The 18688-nt window shown below is 46.2% G+C and overlaps 1 protein-coding gene across 2 annotated transcripts in view; it reads left to right on the top strand.

The window, feature by feature from the left end:
* Window positions 1–3252: 3252 nt before the first annotated feature.
* rgs12b (regulator of G protein signaling 12b) overlaps window positions 3253–18688 on the top strand; it is a 31233-nt gene continuing 15797 nt past the window's right edge. Inside the window, exon 1 of one of the 2 annotated variants that reach the window (XM_036517018.1) lies at window positions 3253–3425. In XM_036517018.1, the coding sequence (XP_036372911.1) occupies window positions 3393–3425 (33 nt within the window). In that variant the 5' untranslated portion in view covers window positions 3253–3392. Of the gene's footprint in view, window positions 3426–12089; window positions 12233–18688 lie in introns of those variants that run through there. The other variant, XM_036517017.1, reaches the window with a different exon arrangement.

The raw sequence follows: 18688 nt of genomic DNA, 5'->3' as shown, positions 1-18688 counted from the left end.
GCCTCACTGTTCATTTCTGCTCTAAGTGGTTTCTAAATTCAGCATTAAGGTTTTCCTCCTGTATTTCTTCTCTTACTTGTGCCTGATCGCAAGATAATTGTCCTAAAAAGGTTGAAATAAAATTGAAACAAAACCCTGGAATCTTTTGTTTGATTTTCATACTTTAAATGGGGCCTCGGTTTGGGGGAAGAAATTATTATGTTAGAGCTTACTTTTAAAAGAGCTGCTATTCTCATTCGCACTATTTCATGTATGAAATTAAACTCGATATTCTGGAACTGCAGCTATTACCTGGAGATAAACATGTGCAGATTCACTGATTTTCAAATGAAACTGGTGGCTCATCTCCTTCTCTGTGACTGCTGTCTGCCCATCCTTTAATAACAGGACTCTCCTCAGTGCTTTCCCCCCACAGTGGCAAGATTTAGTCTTTTACGGGCTGAATTATATACACTTTGGTCAGCCAGCAGCTGGAAAGTGAGGTTAAGCGAATTTCATTTACATGAGAGAAGAGTACCATTTTTATGGCATTATTCACCATGTGCAGAACTTTTCCTAATTGGAACATGCCTTTGCAGAAAGAAATTCCGGCAGTAGCCTGGAAAACGCTGACTTCTGCAAGATGGTGAGAGAAAACAAAAACCTTAAGCCTGGCAGTAATGAAATGCGATGCTGAATCACAAATTATTCTCCTCTTTTGTATTTCGCTCTGGAACGTTAGAACGGACCGTAGCCGTGTGTGTGTGCGCGATAGAAATCGGATGACGTGTAGGAATCTTTTTGAGTGGCAGCAAGGGTTTGGGGGGCGGGGCCAGTGCGCCTGTCTGTCTGTGCGCTACGGTCGGGCTTCTTGGAGGGCCCCAAAAAACTGGTCCAAGCAGGAATTTCCCCAGGCTGAGATTAGTGTGTCTGCACTGCCTGCTTCCAAACTCAGGCATGAACTTCGCTACCGAGTTTAGGAGCTAAGTTCATTTTCTCTGTAATATCGTTTTCTTGCGAGAGAAAACAGAAATACTCCAAGACTTGTGGGCTAATCAGATTCCTGCGTCATCCAAGTGGATTGTCTTGTCTGTGACCTGTACATTGTTGTTTTTAGTCTCCCCTGCACGCACTCATGAAAACTTTGCAAACAGTTACGTTTAAATTAGTTTAGCTATCCTTGTGTCTGGTGGGTAATGTCTTTCTTTGTTTCTGTCATAGATTCGCTTGCTGTCTTATCTCTAGCTAAAGAACTCATTTAAGAAAGTAGTGCTGTAGTACATTTTTGATGCTTCCATTGACTGCCAAGAGAACTGGTAAAAACTAGACTGATTAAGCACGTTTTCACGATGTTGAGTGTATTTTTTTCTCAGCTGACACTTATGATTATTTAGCTTTTTTTTATTTTTTTTTTCTTATTCATGCAATGTTTTGGAATTTCTGATTGCTCAGTAAGCTCATCTTACTACCACAACAGCCTCTACACTTGTGCAGGAGTACTGAATGCAATCCTGTGATACATTCGCATAAAGCCAATGGCTATTATTCACTCAGGTCCCAACAGCAGGTAGCCCCTGAGGTGATCCCAGCCTGATGAGCATTGGTGTCACCCTGCTGACCAACCTACCCTTGTGCCTAGCAGAATAAAGCCAATTCGTTCTGCTGCTGTGGGATCTCGCCAGTTGTGGGGCAATGGCATTGACAGATTTCGAACCCTGGCGGTAGGGATCTCACAGCACTTAAAGCTATCGCCTCGCTGACAGAGCCACTTGAGAGCCCTACTTTCCCTGTAATGTACATTCGGTACGCTACTGAAGCGTGCAACAGCAGCGTCTTCCCTGGGGATAGAACAGGCATGCCCCACTCAAGCGTTCGTTCTTAGTGCTGCCAAAGGCTGGCCTTCTGATGACAAGCACAATGACATGACTGATGAGTCTTTTATCGGCTTGTATGTGTCAGACCTTGGAGGAACAGCGGTATAAACATGCTTGTTATCGGAGCTGGGGAGGTGCTGGGATACAGGGTAAAGTGTACCCCTCTACTCTTTGCACACGTGACTGTGAATTTGGCTGTCGCTGAAATGAACAAAGCGCATTGTACGAGAGAGCCGAGGACGTCACGCTTGACAGTGTGTCAGTGACAGATGACAAGGAGCGCGCTGCGGACGGGCCCGGGCTCGAGCGCATCCCGCCGCTGAGCCTCTCAGAGCGCTACCCGCGCCGGCAGAGTCCCTTTTGTTCACGGCTTAATGCAAATCAAAGTTTGATTAGTCACGCTCGTTGCGCGCACATCTGTATGCCGCTCTCACGCCGCGTGTATAGATTCCTCCAGCGGGGGGCTGTGGTAAGATGCGCGGAGATCCCTCTGTGTGCCGAGCGGGGCGGCGTGTTCGATCCCGGGGAAACTCCCGCCGACAGCCGCGTACACGCCGGGCTGCTTCTGCACGGTCGCATGCGTCACTCCGCGGCTACACAATTACCAATATCTGTAATTTTCCACAAAACTACGTTACTGTGGGTCAGCGCTTAAAGTATGTGGTTTTTTTGATTGTGTGTGTGTGTGTGTGTGTGTGTGTGTTGGGGGGGTGTTTTCTAGAATGTATCTGTTGCTTGAAGCGCTAGAGTCATAAAAAGAGCTGCCCTGAATTTTTTCACTTCATCATTCAGCAGTATCCCTGTCAAAGTCAGAGGTGTGTTTTTGTCAGATTGTCTCTGTGTTCGGGCATGCTGAAGAATGCAGAAGCTCATTTTGCTACAGCTTCCAGGACACTTGTCAAAGCTCTGTACCCACACACACACACACACCACACACACACACTCTCTCTCTCTTTCTCTCTCTCTCTCTCTCTCTCTCTTGCACATTCTCAGGCCTTCATCTCAATCAGATCCCTCTCCCTCTCTCACCCCAAGAATATTAAGCAGGCGACAGCAGCCTCGGTACGTTGGGGGTGCAGTCGTACCTGCAGAATGCTAAAATGCGGCGTCCCTCAGAGCGCGCATTTAAGAAGTGGTGGGGGCTCCGTCCCTGTGACGCGAGGGTGGGAATGGAGAGAGCCCCCCCCCCATGCACCCTTTTCCCCTCACCGCGCGTCTCTGCTTGGGCAACCTCTGTCTCAGCGGAGAGGGAGTGAGAGAGAGAGAGAGAGAGAGAGAGGCGGGGGGAGAGAGAGAGGGAGGGAGGGAGGGAGGGAGAGTGGGAGGGTGGGGGAGATGCAGAGGGAGCGCTGCGCTGCGTGATGATAGAGAGAGAGAGAGAGAGAGAGAGAGAGAGAGAGAGAGGCTGTGCGAACGCCGTGCCGCCAGCGGGATCTCCAGCGCTCTCCTGCACACGCTCAGTGCTGCGCCGGCGAATGGATGTGTTTACCGCAGGGAGCCGCCTGACGCTGCTGTGCTGAGCACGACCCGCCGCCACACATGGAGCAAACTCTGAGCGTCAACTCGGACGGAGTAAGTATCCGGCTCCCCGCGGGGGGCTCGCCCCGGCCGCCGCCGGCACCCCCCCCCCCCCGAGGACTCCTCTCCGCTCTTTTTTTTCCCGCTGATTAGATTATGGGGGGGGAGGAGGTGTGCGCGCACCAACTTACAGCGCCCCGCTCCCAGCCTTCAAGCCCAGGCTTGCGGTCTGGGCAACTCCTTTTGAAAGTTGTGCTTTTTTCGCTTGACGTGCTCTGACGAGCCTGTGTGCTCTTGTGAAGGAATGCCTCAGTCAGCAGCGAACGCGGCTTCATTCGGTGTGACACAGTCCGGTTATGAGTGATTTAAATAGTCAAGATGCCTGCTCCCTTTACACAGAGCTCTGTATCTGCGTGTGTCTGTGTGCAGCGAATGTGTGGCACCCTGGAAAGGACTTGAGTGCACTTGTTTGTCCAGCGGTATGTGTGTTCGCCGCCCAGGGGGCGTTGAGAAGATTCCATTAACATGTCTTTAAAGTGTGAAGCCTCATTACGTAATGAAGTGCTAAGTGGTCCATTGAGTATGTTCTTAAGGCTACTTGAGGAAAAAAAAACAAAAACAAAAAACTTTTCCACTGGGTCGTGCTGTCCATTTTAATTGGAACGCTAAGTTGCTTTCAGACTAATTTGCCAATAAGGCAGCCATACTGCGTGCGGGCTGAACTGTAACTGAGCTTTAAATAGACCGAAGCCATAACGTGGGATGCAGTGATCTGTAATGTATTATGCAGGTTTGCCCTGAAGTTCCCTTTATGAATATTCCCTGGTGTTTCAATAATTCTCTGTAATTATTACACAATGTGGCTCCTCTGAATGTTTTAATGAGAGAGAATGACTTAATTATGTTGAGTCGCGGCGAATGAAGTCGCATGTTGTTGTTTTTTTTCCTTTGGTTTCTGTGCTTGGGTTTAGTAAGTGAGACAGGGAAGCTCCATGTTGTCTTGTCGGTTTAGCTGAGCTGCAGCGGAAAGCCCTTCCTGTGAGTAAACAGCAGAGGGTAGTCTTGGAGAAGGAAGCGGTTTCATCACAGGCTCCGCAGGGTCGTGTTTCCACTGGGGGCGGCCTGCCCCCTGCACCAGCACACCCCCGGGCGAGAGATCGGCATGTACGAGCCAGGCGATCTGACATTTTCCGAAAAGGTTGAAGCCTTCTTTTATTTTAATTTCGTTTTTCCTAATTACGGAGGCTAGAAGCGGCTGCCCTGACCGTGAACTTGTGCGGGTGCTGGAATGTTTTAGCGTTGCGCTAATTCTCCAGAACTTGACTTCAGACGCCTCCACCGGTGTGCTAATATTAGCCCCCCTCACTAAGGGCCTGGAATTGTTAGCACCTAATTCTTGGTGCTTTACTCTGGGGTCAGAGGTGTTGGAATTTGACACCTATAAGGAGTCAGCACTGTATGTGTTGTTGTTTTTGTTGCAAAATCGACCGTCTTTTCAGTGTTTGTTTCATTGTGTTTTAACTGTTCTGTTGGGATATCTTGTTCACTGTAAGAAAATAGTGATTAATCCACACACAGCTACCTGGGTTTATCATGTTTCATGAATATTCCTGGGCCAAAACTGAGTCTGAAGTTTGTGTAGCTCTGTTAAAGTAATAATCACAAACACAGATTTACATCCTAGGGAGTATGTATGCCAGCACAAACTGCTGTCAGCATTGGGTTTGCGTTGTTGGATCCGTGTGTGGCTGAGGTCCCGAACCTGGCTCTGTTTTTGTGTTGTATTTTTGTATGGCCGTCTTGTGTGGGTTTTGGACTAAGTGTCGGAATGTGAAGAGTCTCCCCTTTCAGAGAGCGGCCTGCTTATTTCGCCTTCGCTTCCACGGGAAGCGTTCTGTCTGCATTCCAGAACATTACGTCATCATCAAGGTGCTCCAAGGAAGTAAAGGATTGGGTTGACATAGAAAGCAGGGGGATGCTGGGAGAAATTCATAACGGGAAGTGATTCACTGACACTGATTGGCTAACACTGTACCAGCAAGCATAATAAAGGGGAGGTGTCCTCGTGTATTTAGCCACGACTGAGGTTTACAACTGGATAGCCAGTGTTGTGTTGTAGTGCAGCGCTGTAAAGTGCTGTACAGCGTAAAAGCCATGCATATTATTTGTGTCAATTTATTTAAATTTATTCATAAGAATTCCATAAGAATCCCTCCGATTTTAAGAGACGGGACATGGTGATTGGTGTGTTTCTTTTTCTTCCTTTTCATTTTGAGAAGATGCTCAATCTTCTGGTAGGTGAGAGTGGTACCCTGGCAACACCTGTTGCTATGTGGACTGCCGGTAATGGTTATGCATTCTGTAGCTGTCTGATTTGAGCACTGCGGAAAGGAGCCAGACAGAATGCTGGATCTTAGCAGAGCTGCATTAGGCATCTCCCGTGTGATTGGTGAAAATTAACCAAGTTCCCTGTAACCTGTTATTTGGCTGGGTGTTGATATTCAGTATTGAGCTAAAGCATTGGTAGAATTCTAATTATCTTAAGTACAGTATGCCTGTTAACATTTATTTGCATGTGTTTACCATTTTATTCCAGTAAGAAAATATTGATAATATCATTTATTCGCTTAGCCAACACCCTTTTACGACGCACTTTGTGTAGTTTACATAGATATTTGCCAAAGCTATTTAGTGAAGAACGTTGAAGAAGGGTCCAGGATCTCTGCTCCACCATAATCTGTATTTGAACCTGCAACCTTTTAATCGCAGTTCAGGTCCCTCCTCCATACCTCCACCCACTCTGAATGTGAAACGAATGTCAAGGCTGTTCCTCATCCTGCCCATCGGTCTGTTTTCATGCGCTAACATGTCACTATCAGCCAGTGCCGTTTCTTCCCTGCAAAGTCTCGTTACTTCTGTTGGGAGTGTCCTGATCCTCTGCCAGAAGGCATGGTAGCACTGGTCCATCTACGAGGAGCAGGGCTAAGAGTGTCTTATTGCTGAACATGCATACACACAGACACACACGCTCACACACACACGCACACAAACAAAACACACAGGTACACATATATGGTCACACTCACATTTACACATGCACACACATTCACACTCACTGTCTCTCCCTCTCTCTCTTTCTCTCTCACACACACACACACACACACACTCCTATTTAGCCTATGTATTGTGGGGCCTGGCAGCAGACAATAACAGCAGGACCGGGTGAATAATAATCCATGTGTGTGCCTCTCAGTCAGAGGCCTGGAGCACAGGCTGCCTGAGCCAGCTCACTCTGAGCCAGCAGTGTGTGGGGGCGTGCTTATGGCAGGGCAACCCCGCCTTTGCTGGGTCCAGTCCCGGTCAGGACACTGCTGTAAATATCCCACTGTATTAACCGGTACTCTGTAAAACACAGCTTGTGAGGTTAATTTTGATGAGAGTTTCTACCAAGCAGATTCAACAGAAGGGAGATATTTGCAGCGCGGCACAGCGATGAACGCCTGTGGAATGTGTTATTATGTTTGATTGTAGCGCATCAGAATCGTCCTCTAGATGAAGAAATATCATCAGAGGGTAGCGCACCAGAATCGCCCTCTAGATGAAGAAATATCATCAGAGGAAGGAATCTGTTTCACTTTCAATTACGGGCTTCGTCTTCCTTTGCGGGAGGCGCCTGCCGCTCTCAGGAGACCACACGAGTGGTGTCGGCGAGCAGAACAGAGCCGCAGCCTCACGGCAGCACCGTGTGGAAGACCCCCCCCCCTCTCCTTGGTCCCACAGATCAATTTGCGAGGTGTCTGCGCGTTCCTCCTCCTCCTCCGCCCCACACCGCTGTCTGCCTGCTATCACGATGTGCCGAGACGCGTGGGATGATGGATTCGTTACCCTCCGCCGGCAGCCGGCGCACAAAATCCCCCCGAAAAGAGGATCATCCGTGTGCCTTCAGTCCCACTTCACCCCTTATGGGTCAGCTTCACAAAAAAATGCGAGCGGTGTCTCACTTAAAAAAAAGAGGGTGGGGGTAGGGGCAAGGAATGCAAATAAGCACATCACCGTGGCGAAAGGGGAGAAACATTCTGTCCCAAATCTAATTAGCACTCATATTCATACAGGAGCACACAGAAGCATTTTGCGCCTCTTTTTTTTTTTTTTTTTGCACATAATGGGAACATGCCTGTGGAGAATTACTGTGATTTTTGGGCACACTCAAAACACGAAGGCAGCGGAGATGAAACGGAACGCGACAACGGCAGCATTTAAATGCTAATGAAGGCGACACTTTGCGCCTCTTAGCGCCTCCTTTGTTTTCTGGAAACGGATTACAGACGCGGGAGGCCACGCAAATGTTTGCCCGCGACTGCTCTCGCTTCCTCGTCTCTGTAAGGAGGCTACCTTCACTTGTTGCTCTTGGGTCTTCGTTTCGTGGAACTCGCGTGACGTTCGCGCCGCGGAAAACAGCTCTGCGTTTTGAACTTCTCCAATTTAAAGGCCGTGAGAAAGCTTGTTTCGGGCGTTGGAAAATCCTTAAATTTCCAGGATCGCCCATTTCTTAGCAGTGCAATAATTGTGATCTAATGATTACATTTTTTTTCAACACCGCTGTTTATCAATGTTAAATCAACATATTTAAGGGCAATAATGGATACACTTATGTTCTGTTGTGGTGGAAGTTGTTCTGGATAAGAGCTAAATGCATGTAATGTAATTAAAAGCTGTTCTCAGGACATATGCAGGTAGTTTTCCACACTGTTATCACCTATCAAATGCATCTAATGGGAGTTGTAAAGCACTTTTACATCCAAGCATTCATCCAAACAACTGGAAAAGAACCCCTTTGAAAGTGCTTAGTTGGACATACCAATGACTCACCAGTGGCCCTTACAAGATTTATAAACGTTTAGTATGTCCAGCTAACCACTCTTCTGAGATTTTCTGTTTGCATTCAACAGCCCTGGGTGCCTTGTAGCTGAAAGTGTTGAATCTGCTTGAATGAGAGCAGGCACAGGGGCCTCACGCCGGACACTTCGCAGCTGATTGTCCTTTTTAAAAGGCAGGGAGCGCGCTCATAATAGGACGGCTTTGCTCTGACAAACTGACAATTCAACAACTCATCAGCTGTCACGCTCGTCCGCCCCAGTTAATTTGATTTGTGCTTTAAATCGGTTTGCATCAGAGCCTCGGTTCGTCAACACCAAAATCTGGCCTAGGGCTCCATTCTGTGACAAGCTGTACATGCAGTAGGTGTTAGGTATATTATGTATTCAACTCCCTTTTGGGAAGGACCTCTTTTCGAGATGGGTTCTGTAGTGGCTTGGCTGGGATGAAAGGACTGCCCAGTGCCAGTTTATCAGTCACCACACCCCCCATGTTGCCCTAAAGCCTGGCACACAGGAAGCGTCTCTGCATCCTCTGGATGAGATCTTGGCCTCAGTTTGTTGTCTGTTACCGATATAGAGGAAAGATACTCACTTTCAAAGGAGCTGTTTCTTCTGGAATGTACGATAGCCCTGGCCTTGGCCCCTCCCACTGTGCCGCAGATTTCCCAGGAGTCTGTGTGCCAGCTACAGTTGTTTAGGTCAGTTCTGGGTGTCCAGCAATCTGAAAAAATCAGAGCCTGTGCTTAGTTTAGGACTTAGAGCAATGGATCTAGTGAGTCAGTTTATTACGTGATTATTTATTTCTCATGCATTCCCATGTTAACTTGGTCCTTGAGCCAGAGAACACAAGTGCAGGGTATTTGGTTTGAAAAGTGCACCTAGTGCAAAGTTTTATTTTGAAGAGAGTTGAATACAGGCACTGTTATTATGGCTTTCTATGTTATTTGATGTCGTTTTCGTAACTTGTAACCCTTTCAGATAACTGCAACGTTGGCATAAGGTCAGAGCAACTGACCTTCACATTGTCTTCAACAAGCTACATTCACTGATTTTCCCAGTCTTTGAACCATCCTCAAAAAGTAACTGTAAATATCTGCGCTGGCGACCTTCATTAGAACAGCCCGCTGAGCTTTCAGGCGCCTGAGGCTTTGTGATTGGTCCCCGTCCACTACAGGAGAGCAGAATCAAATACATTCGTCGTCCGGCGCTCTGTTTTTGTGAAGGATAACTTTTCATGTTCTCACACCATGAGGCCCGAGTGATTACAGCTCCCAATACAGCAGCAATCAGAGGAGCCAACGCGCTGGGAAGCCCGCACTGTCCTGGCAGGTGGAGGAGCCAGTGGCCGGCTTTCAGCGAGCGGAGAGCTACTGGCTGCCTCCGCCCGTTCCATTCCATCTATTCATTTAATATGTGCCGACTCAGGAGATCAGTTACAACACCTGCAACTCTGAGGTTCTGCTGTCCGGCCACATGGTTTACTGTAAGCCTGACAGACTGAGAGTTGTGGGAACATTTTTTTTTTTTTTTGGAAATTTTACAGAAACAAAAACTCTGTTCTATAAAAATGAAACAAAGAGCGGAATCACCCTTTCTGTTGGACTGGAACTTTCACTTGTCCTAGACATTGTAGAAGCGTTGGGTGTTTACCAGAAGTGCGGTGGGTAAAAAATCCTGATGAGAGGATGGAGGGGGAAATGAACTCAGATTTGGCCTTTTTAATCTGCTTCTCAGGCCTGGTTTCCTTGCCCTTTCTTTCTGTATTTTTATTGTTGTGTCTGTCAGACGAGGTTCCCACATGCATCATATATCTCTTATGTCTCATAGTTTCTGGTATCTTAAGTTTTTGTTGGAATTTCCCTGCATCGGTATCTTCCCTCCAGAACAGAGCTCAGATAGCAGCCAAGGGGCCAAGTGTAACCCATTACTGGCTTCTTTTTGGCCATTTGTTCACTGTGAAACAAAGAAAATCCCTATTTTTGAATGCTTCAGAAGTTGTGACCGCTGGTAACTCCAGTGTAACATTATTTTGTCCACATTGTCCAAGACTAATGAACAAACATAATCAGCGAACATAACGAAGATAATCAATGTCTTTCCTCTTTCTAATATATACTGTTACTCCAGTTAGGTTGGTTTAAGTGTTATTAATTGTGGACCTGAATTTTTTCCAGTTTAGTATCCTCTTTTCTCTTATTACTTGATCATTCTTTTTTTCCTGAATGATTAATAATAGCTATAAAATAATAGCCCGTAAGAACGTGTCTACATTGTTTATATACATGTACATATTGCTTTTTTTGTAGACTGCTTTATCAATAGGAAGTGGAAAGTGTTTTGCTTGTCTGCATCATTTTAAAGAATTGTACCCCCCTGAAAGGGTAGTTGAGGAGCTCTGATTTAAAACTGAGTTCACCCATTCTGTTCTGTCAGCCAGTCAGGCCTCAATAATTCTCCATAAAACAGGTTTACTGCAGATTGAAAAGACAAATGAGAATGACATCAGTCATACCAATACTATGGGACAGAACCAGCAAGTTCAGTTTGGGTGAGTTTGGGTTATAAAGCCCACAGAGAAAGAATAAATGTAATATGATCTAAAAATGTAATAAACAATGATCATCTCCCCACTACAACCAGTATGTAATGTGCCACAACATAGAAATGCTGATTTTACACAGATTAGACAGGCACCTCCATTATTATGACTAAGCAGAAGGGCCGTTTTGAAAATAACTGCATATCAGAAGACTCAGTAGCAGACAGATTATGAGGAGCATCATATGATGGATGTTACGTTGCCTAAACCAGGAAGGTCACACTCAAAACCTTACAGATACTACACAAAATGGAGTTTGACATACAATGACGCCTGCCCGTTAGGTGTCAGGGAGCTCGGTAAGTGGCCACCCAGAGTGAGCTCAGTTAAGAAAATGAAAAGAGGTTTAAAGCACCCCTGTATAAATCATACATGGTGCCAAAAACAGGAGCATTTGAGACTGAAAGAGGTTGAGGTGCCAGATGTTTTAAGAAGATTTCAGCCTTTGGGACAGGAAATTGCTTATAAGGGAACACTGGAACATTTTGACTGGTCCGTGTGAATTGAGTGAAACCCAATCTCTGCCTTCTTTACTTTCAAATGTATCATTCAGAGGAGTTCCTGTTGGGGTTTGACCTTTATCAAACCTGACATTCATTAGGCTGAGTTTGCAGTGAAAGTGTGTTGCGTCACCCCCCTAAAATCTCAATAAAAGGCCTTTCAGCTGCGGTCCAGCTCTCCATTTCTGTGTCTGACTTCCACGCATGTACATTATGGAAGTGTGTTAGGAAACATTAAGTAAACCATGCAGGTTCCTAGGTGGAATTAAATAGGTTTTCATTTAGAAGCGACGGCAAATTATTATTTAAGTTTGAAGTCACGCTCTGCTGTAGAAGGTGTGGAGGGAATAAAAAAAATGGATTTATTTTTGTTGAAAGTAAGCCAGCACGGTACGATGGAATTCATTGAGTGAGCTTTTCAAACTCACGTAGCTGGCGTAGTGCTTTTTTTCCCTTTTTTTATGTAATTTACCTCTGTTTTTCAGTGGAATAACAAGCAATCTACCTTGATCATTTCTGTTTGGAGTAAAAAAAAAAAAAAAAAATCATATTCAAAAGGAGCAGAATCGAAAGGAGAGTCTGCGCGGCTTAATATTTTGGCAGCTCGTCGTGACTTCATCTCAATCCCTCGCAGATCGACAAATCGCTTCCTGCAGTGGCGGGTTGCTATGGGAACTGCAGGGGAGTAGAATGGAACTTCCTAGTCAGTGCCTTGTCAAGTCTGGGTCTGACTTGTACAGGCATGGCTGCAGTGTACAGTCAGGGCTTAGTCGCAGCCGAGGTTAGTCAGGTATGTAGCCAGACGCTGGTCTTCCTCTCAGAGCCCAGGAGAAAATGAGTCTCAAAAAGAGGCTCTCTTTCAAGAAAGTGTGGTACTTCAACACGGTGAGTAAGGCTGGGTTTATCCTCTGGTTAGCTTAAAATTCACTTTGAGTGCATTCTCCTTTCTTTTTTTTAGGTCAGCTGTTTTATTCATTAGCTCGCGTCCTCTTTCACAGAACAGATGTTTTCAGGTTTCTTTGTCCTCTTCCAGTGAGTTTCCTACAGTAGTACACTGTAAAACTGCTGGTATTAAGTGTTGTCCTTAAGTCCAGCTGCTGTATTGGATTGTGCTCTGGTTTTGTGTCTTGTGTGAAACGCGCTGTGTTTCTCAGGAGGTATTCTCTCTGATCGTATCAGCGCCTCTCTCCTTGTCTGTCTCAGGACATTAGTGAGGAGAGTGTGCCAAGACAAACAGGGAAGCATTCTGTGTCGCTTCTAGCTACTCTCTCTTCACCCTTCAGTGTTTTATTGGGACATTCGTGCTCAATGGCAGGTACTATTCATCTGGAATTCAAAAGTAAACACAGAAGTCCGTCAGAGCCTGTTCTGTTGGCTCGGACTTCCCGATGTTTCCTTGAGTCCGCTCGCAGAAGCTCTGCGCTTTTGAAAGAGTGCGCCTGGGATTTTCGTGCCTGTTAACTGCACTGTTTCACCTTTGGGTCCTCCTTGTTCACGCACATTTTGTTTGTAAGTTTAGGGGTCGTTCTCCCGCCCGGGTGGTGGATTCGACTTGAGTCCGTGGTATAAAAAAATATGTCCGTTTAGCAGAGCCTCCCATAAATAGGTCCCTTCAGCCTCGACAGTCTTGTCTTTGTGTTTGTGTATGTGGAGCCATATTTTTTTTACTGCAGGACAGTTTGAGTGCACTCCATTGAGTGTTTGTGACTAGCATGTGTCATCTTAACACGTGTTTCACTTTGAAACAAATGGGATTTTCCATCCTTTCTCGGTGGTTGTTTAGAAATGTTTAGTTGGGAGGTCATTCCTGAAGGTAGTGTAACTATTAGAAGATAGTAGTGTCTCATTTGTTTACTTGAGACTGAATTTGTTGAGGAGCCGTTCCAACACATTGTGTAATATACACGCTTCCAATGTACCAGCACAGCAAGCATGAAAGACTGGAAATAAGCAAATATGACGAGACTCACACTAAAAACTAGCCTACGTATGGAATGCCCCCATATGTACTGCTCTGTCTGTGGTCTCTCATTCATTGCATTTAAAGTGAATATTCAGTCTAACCACAGTACATTTTTCCTAAACATTGAGCAATATGTTGTTTGTTAACTAAACCGTTGTATGAGTAACGTATAGGTGTTAAGTGTGTACCCTCTTTATGCTGCTCCTCAGTGTTATGAACAATCAGTTACAGTTAAAAAAAGAAGGGCAAAAAGGAATTACGCTTAAAAGAAAACATCCCATTCAGACACCTGAACCTTTTTGTGCCTTTTGTAGTTCAGTGTTCCCGTGTACTTGTTCTTAGCACAGTTGTGGCTGTTATTGAGCTGGAAGAGTGCTTGCTGTGTGATCTCTGATGGCTCATTGCGAGCTCCACACTGGATGCCCGCTCTGAAAACCTGCACTCTGCTGGGAACAGTCATTTACTGCCAGAGTGGCACTTGGTGGTGGCTCGCACTCCACCACTCTAACCAGCCTACGATGAGGCGTAGAAACCCTCGCCAGGTGGCCCGGTTAAACATCTGTTCAGATGAAAGGAAACCTCTTTCTGTAGTCAGATGAGAGCACCTGTTAGGAGGTGGCAAGCATATAATATGTGGTGGCTCTGAAGTCCAATCAGTTCCTTTCCCCAGAGAGAATAAGCCGAACGCTCAGGCTAAAACAGAGGGACAGCTGCATAACCCCTGCGCCACAGACCAGCTGGGGAGGCGATAATGTCAGCAGAACCAATGTTAGAATGAGTCCACTCATGACATTTAAGTCTTTCTGAAGCAATGCCATAGTAATATTGGGCGTAGCAGTTCTGCGTCAGCCTTTCACAGTCCTCCACATCTACAATATGACAGAATGTGCAATTTATAAACCTATACTTTGAAGTGTACCAGAAAACTAGATATATCTCCAGTGGATGTTGAATCATACTGCCTTGCATGATATCGAGGAACAGAGCTACAACGACAACATTCACTGTTTTGACCTCTCACCAGTTTCCCATAAAGATTTATGGGGTTCCCAGTGAGCAGATTTATACAGCTGTAGTAAACTTATTTTATCGCTTCACGAAGTAGCCTGAAGCCTGATAAACTTGAGTTTGTTTGTAAAAATTTTCAGTCTGCGGTTTTAATGATGCTACAGATTTGTTTAAATACATTGAAAGCAATATCCCTTGAAGGCTGTTGCTTGCAAGCTTCTCTTGACCACAGGTGAATGGCGCTATCAGCACTTAGCGTTTGTTAGCTTTGCACTCCAGTAACTGAAATAACAGCGCTGCGGGGTGCAGTGGAATGCATAGCATTTTACACAAACATTTTAGGATCCAGGTCATTCTCTTCGAGTCACTTGGCCACTCAGGTTGGCTTTTAATAGCAGCGGATGGTTTACGTCACTTCTTTTCCATATCAATACACTCACCCATCTTACAAATTAAGCTCACGAAAGCAAAATTGATAGGCTATATTTTTAACACTCAATAAGCCATTGAAAATCTTTACCCTGCTTCTTGTAAGCCATGCATCCTGCTGTCGTAAGTGCTACTGTACAGCAGTCTACCTGATGGCATTTCCAAGATCACTTATTATAGCTGACATAAACTCTAAAGAGCATGGCTTTCTGGGATTCTTTTTTCTGGGATTTTTTGATGTCACTGCTAATGTGTGCCTATCGTTTACCATGAACTACTACAATAGCCATTATGTAGTCATTAGGTTTTTATCAATGCTGTTTTTTTATATTATGTAACATTAAAAAGGAGATATTCATGTCTAAATTATACCCCCTAACATAAAGCGCTCCCACAGTCTCACTTCTGAGATAGATAGTAGAGAAATTGTTCTGATTTTAAACTGAGGGAGAAATGGCATCCCAGGCCCCTGGGTGTAATGACTGTCAGTATTGGAAGGTTTTTTCCCCCCCCCCTTTCCAGACGGCAAGGAAATTGAAGGTGAATCGAAATGGCAAGAAGAGCCTTATTGCTCTTTAGCGTTCACACATGCACGTGGGCACAGCCTGTGGTGTGGAGGCAGAGGCAGGCAGAGTGGAGCAGGTGTGCAGAGGACAAAAAGGAACTAATCACTGAGGCATCGCCCAGTGAGGCTGAGGAAGCCATAAACGCTCAATAAAAACGCATTCAGAGGCGGCTTTCCATACGGCGCTGATGCACATGCCTCCCCCAGCTCAATAAATTATAGAGGCTGTTTTAGAGATTACAGCGTTATAAAACCTGTTGGTATTGAAATAATACAATAAATTTTTGATGACAGAGAGTGAGGACTGGGCGTGTTTCTGGCTGTAGCAGCTGTCTGTGTGCGTAAAAAGCGTTTTCTGGGGAGTCTGAATGTAGGTTGTCAGCGGTAGCCCGAATGTGTCTCAGTGGGGGGACGACCAGTGGCCGCGTGCATTCCGGTCATGTATGTATTCATGAGTCCCGGGGCCGGGAGGGGGCCAGCCCCTGTGGCGTACGCAGGGCCTTACCTTGCACGGGTGGGTGGGGGGGGGCATGTTTCCTCCGGCTGCCACGTTAGCAGCGAGCTCCCGTCGAGCAGGGGTTCGAGGAGCAGGGGCCGCGGCTTTCAGAGGGGGGAGACCTCCAGCTGTTCCCTGATTACCGCTCCACGTGGCCCTTTTCGGCACTCCACAAACCGCCGCCGTGCACCGGAGTGCCCTCTGACAGTCCCCCCCCCGCTCTTTTTGAGTATCGCAGTCGCCATGGTCTCTATCATCAGTGCTGCCATTTCGCTCTAAAAAGCGAGGCATGCTTTTTATTTGGAGCAGGAATTCGTTTTTTTTCCGGGGCCGCATGTTATGGCCAGTATACGAGTCATATGCCGCGCAGCTGTCTGCAGTCTGAGTGGAATATTTGAGTGGCTGAGGTTTCGGGAGGGCGGCGAGACATATTGGGTTGGAGAGCAAGAGCCCTCCTCTCCAAAGGAATGTTGTGTGTTGTAATTCAGCAAACCCGTGGCTTTTATATGTATACATTATGGTCGTTTGGAAATGTTTAGCCCCCACCCCCCCCGCCCCCTTGATCATCTAAATTGGAGCATCTGAGGAACGATGGTGACTTGGCTGGTTACCTCATTTGATGGGTTGTTTGTGTTTGAATAGCTGTGTTTTACAAATGGTAATGATATGAATTGGAAGGGAAAAGTCCTCTTTTGGAATAGGCCTCCCTGACCTCTCTCTTGTGTGTATGGTTCTCCCTTCTCTCTCATTATAAACCGTGTCTCAGTGGAGGAGGCTTTGAAGGCCCAGCTGTTGAATGCGTGGTGTGCGTGCTGTGGATTGTAAATGGCACTCCGAGGCTCGGTTCTGAAGCCTGCAGTTTGGACCCTGGGAAGGAGCCCCTGACACACCCTGAACACCAGGGGGAGAGTTATGCAGGGTTTTACAAAAAGAAAGTTGCATCCCACGATAGAGGGAGGCGTGGCACTAATGACTGTCACTGCATGGATTTCTTCCTGTTGCGCCATCGCTGGTACTCGCTTGGTTTGATTCTTGTTTTGTTGCCTGGCAGTTTGGACTCTGTGAGGATAGAGATCCATTCAGTACTCTTGGACCAACCTGTAGACCCATCCCAAAGGAATTATTATATGAGAACTGTGGTTTAAGAACTATGCAGGAAACAACCGGGATTAGAAGATCCCTTAGCTGTCTGCAAGAGGCTGTTGAGCTGAGAGAACAGAGAGCTGTGCTGGAATAGGGATGATGCTAACGCTAAAATTGCAGCTGTCTGTTTTGTATCAAAGCGTGTAAAAACCAGGACTGCAGTGTACGAGTGGATGTGATATGTCTGGAGTGTGTGAATGGTGTGAAATGACAGCTCATTGGTTAGTGGGGGGGAGGAGGTGGGAGTGTGTTAGCTTGCACTGGAGGGGGGTTCTGGTGGTGGGTGCGTGGGTGTGTGTGGGGTGGAGTGAGCCCTGGCCTAGAAACGGCCTCGAAACTCGAAAGTGAGCTCACGCTTTGCAGAAGCTGTACGAGGGGGAGTCTGGAATTCCCCTTGCCGCGATGTTTAATGGGGAAATGGGAAAATGGCTTCTGCTGAAGAATCACCTCTGTCACCAGGAGCCCATTGAGCAGAATAGACTGCATGGCCTCCTCTCATTTCCCATCCTCTTATCTCCCGTTCACGTCATCTGAGCTCCAATCTGAGTCTTCCCTTTTTACAGAACTGGCAGCCTTGAATTGCCCATTTCCTGTGAAGTATGTCATACTACAGTATGAAACATGTCTACACCCATACCAGAAGGAAGTATGTTTATTTAGTATAGGAGAAATGAAGGTATGGCTTCAGAGGGATTTGGTTTATAGTCTCTTTGGCAGCACTGTGCTCTTACTTCATCCTGTACACCCCCACGTTTGCATTGGAAGTGTCTGGTTTTTAATTATTCAGCTGAATGACGTTTAGTCATCGTCCTTTCACTGTTTGTCATGTGTCTCTGTCGTAATAATGTCACCTTATGGAGAAAACAAGCTAACCGCTAGAGGGTGGGGTACACTGTGTAAACCTCCTTATACATCATGGATTTTGTTTGTCATTGGAATGTTTCCAAACCAAGACAGCAGACAGTGATGGGCACTAGTGGGCTGCGAGTGCCACAGTCCTTGAACTGAAAAGAGTGGGTGTGGGGGTGGGGGTGGTCCTTTCCAAACCAGCGCCCCTCCCCCGCTCGAAAACACTGCAGAATGAGGTCAATTGACTGGATAGGGTTCAGTGCTGGGGTGGGGAATGTGGACACACTAGTCCACAATAGGACATTCTGCTGTTCTCAGGCCTTTATTCCTTTATTTGCATTTCAAAATGAAAGCTTTGTGCTTAATTATAATAGGCATGCATTGTGGTATGTAGAGATGAGTGGTAGAACCAGGTCATTACATGGGAGACATACCAAGTAAATCCCAGTGCCCTATTACCCTGATGGGAGCACTGATGTAGGAGGCTACATCTTTCAGAGTTGTGCTTAATCTGAGGTCCTGACCCATGGCAGTATTTAAAAATCCCTTAGTACTTACAGACATACTTATAGAGTAGACGTGTTAACTCCAGTGTCCTGGCTAGTGTCCGGCCACCTAATTATTGTCTCTACAGGTAATTGGCTACATAAGCCCTTGAGTTTCTTCCTAGTGAGGATCTGGGATCTCTGAAAAGCCTGGAGAAGTCAACAGGAAAGCTCAAACCTGCTAAAGATGACATCTTATCTTGACCATTGTGTCATAAATGTCACTCAGATAGTTGACTATCATGAGGTGGCTTTTATCCCATAACTGACCTGGGGAAGACATAAATAAAAATGCGACCGCCCACACTCTTTCATAAAACAAAGCTTTCATTTCTCCAAATCA

The sequence above is a fragment of the Megalops cyprinoides genome, chromosome 22 (genome assembly GCF_013368585.1).
Source record: "Megalops cyprinoides isolate fMegCyp1 chromosome 22, fMegCyp1.pri, whole genome shotgun sequence".
In the NCBI taxonomy this organism is placed as follows: Eukaryota; Metazoa; Chordata; class Actinopteri; order Elopiformes; family Megalopidae; genus Megalops; species Megalops cyprinoides.
The sequence above is the reverse complement of the archived record's forward strand: the minus strand, read 5'-3'. Positions and strand labels throughout refer to the sequence as shown.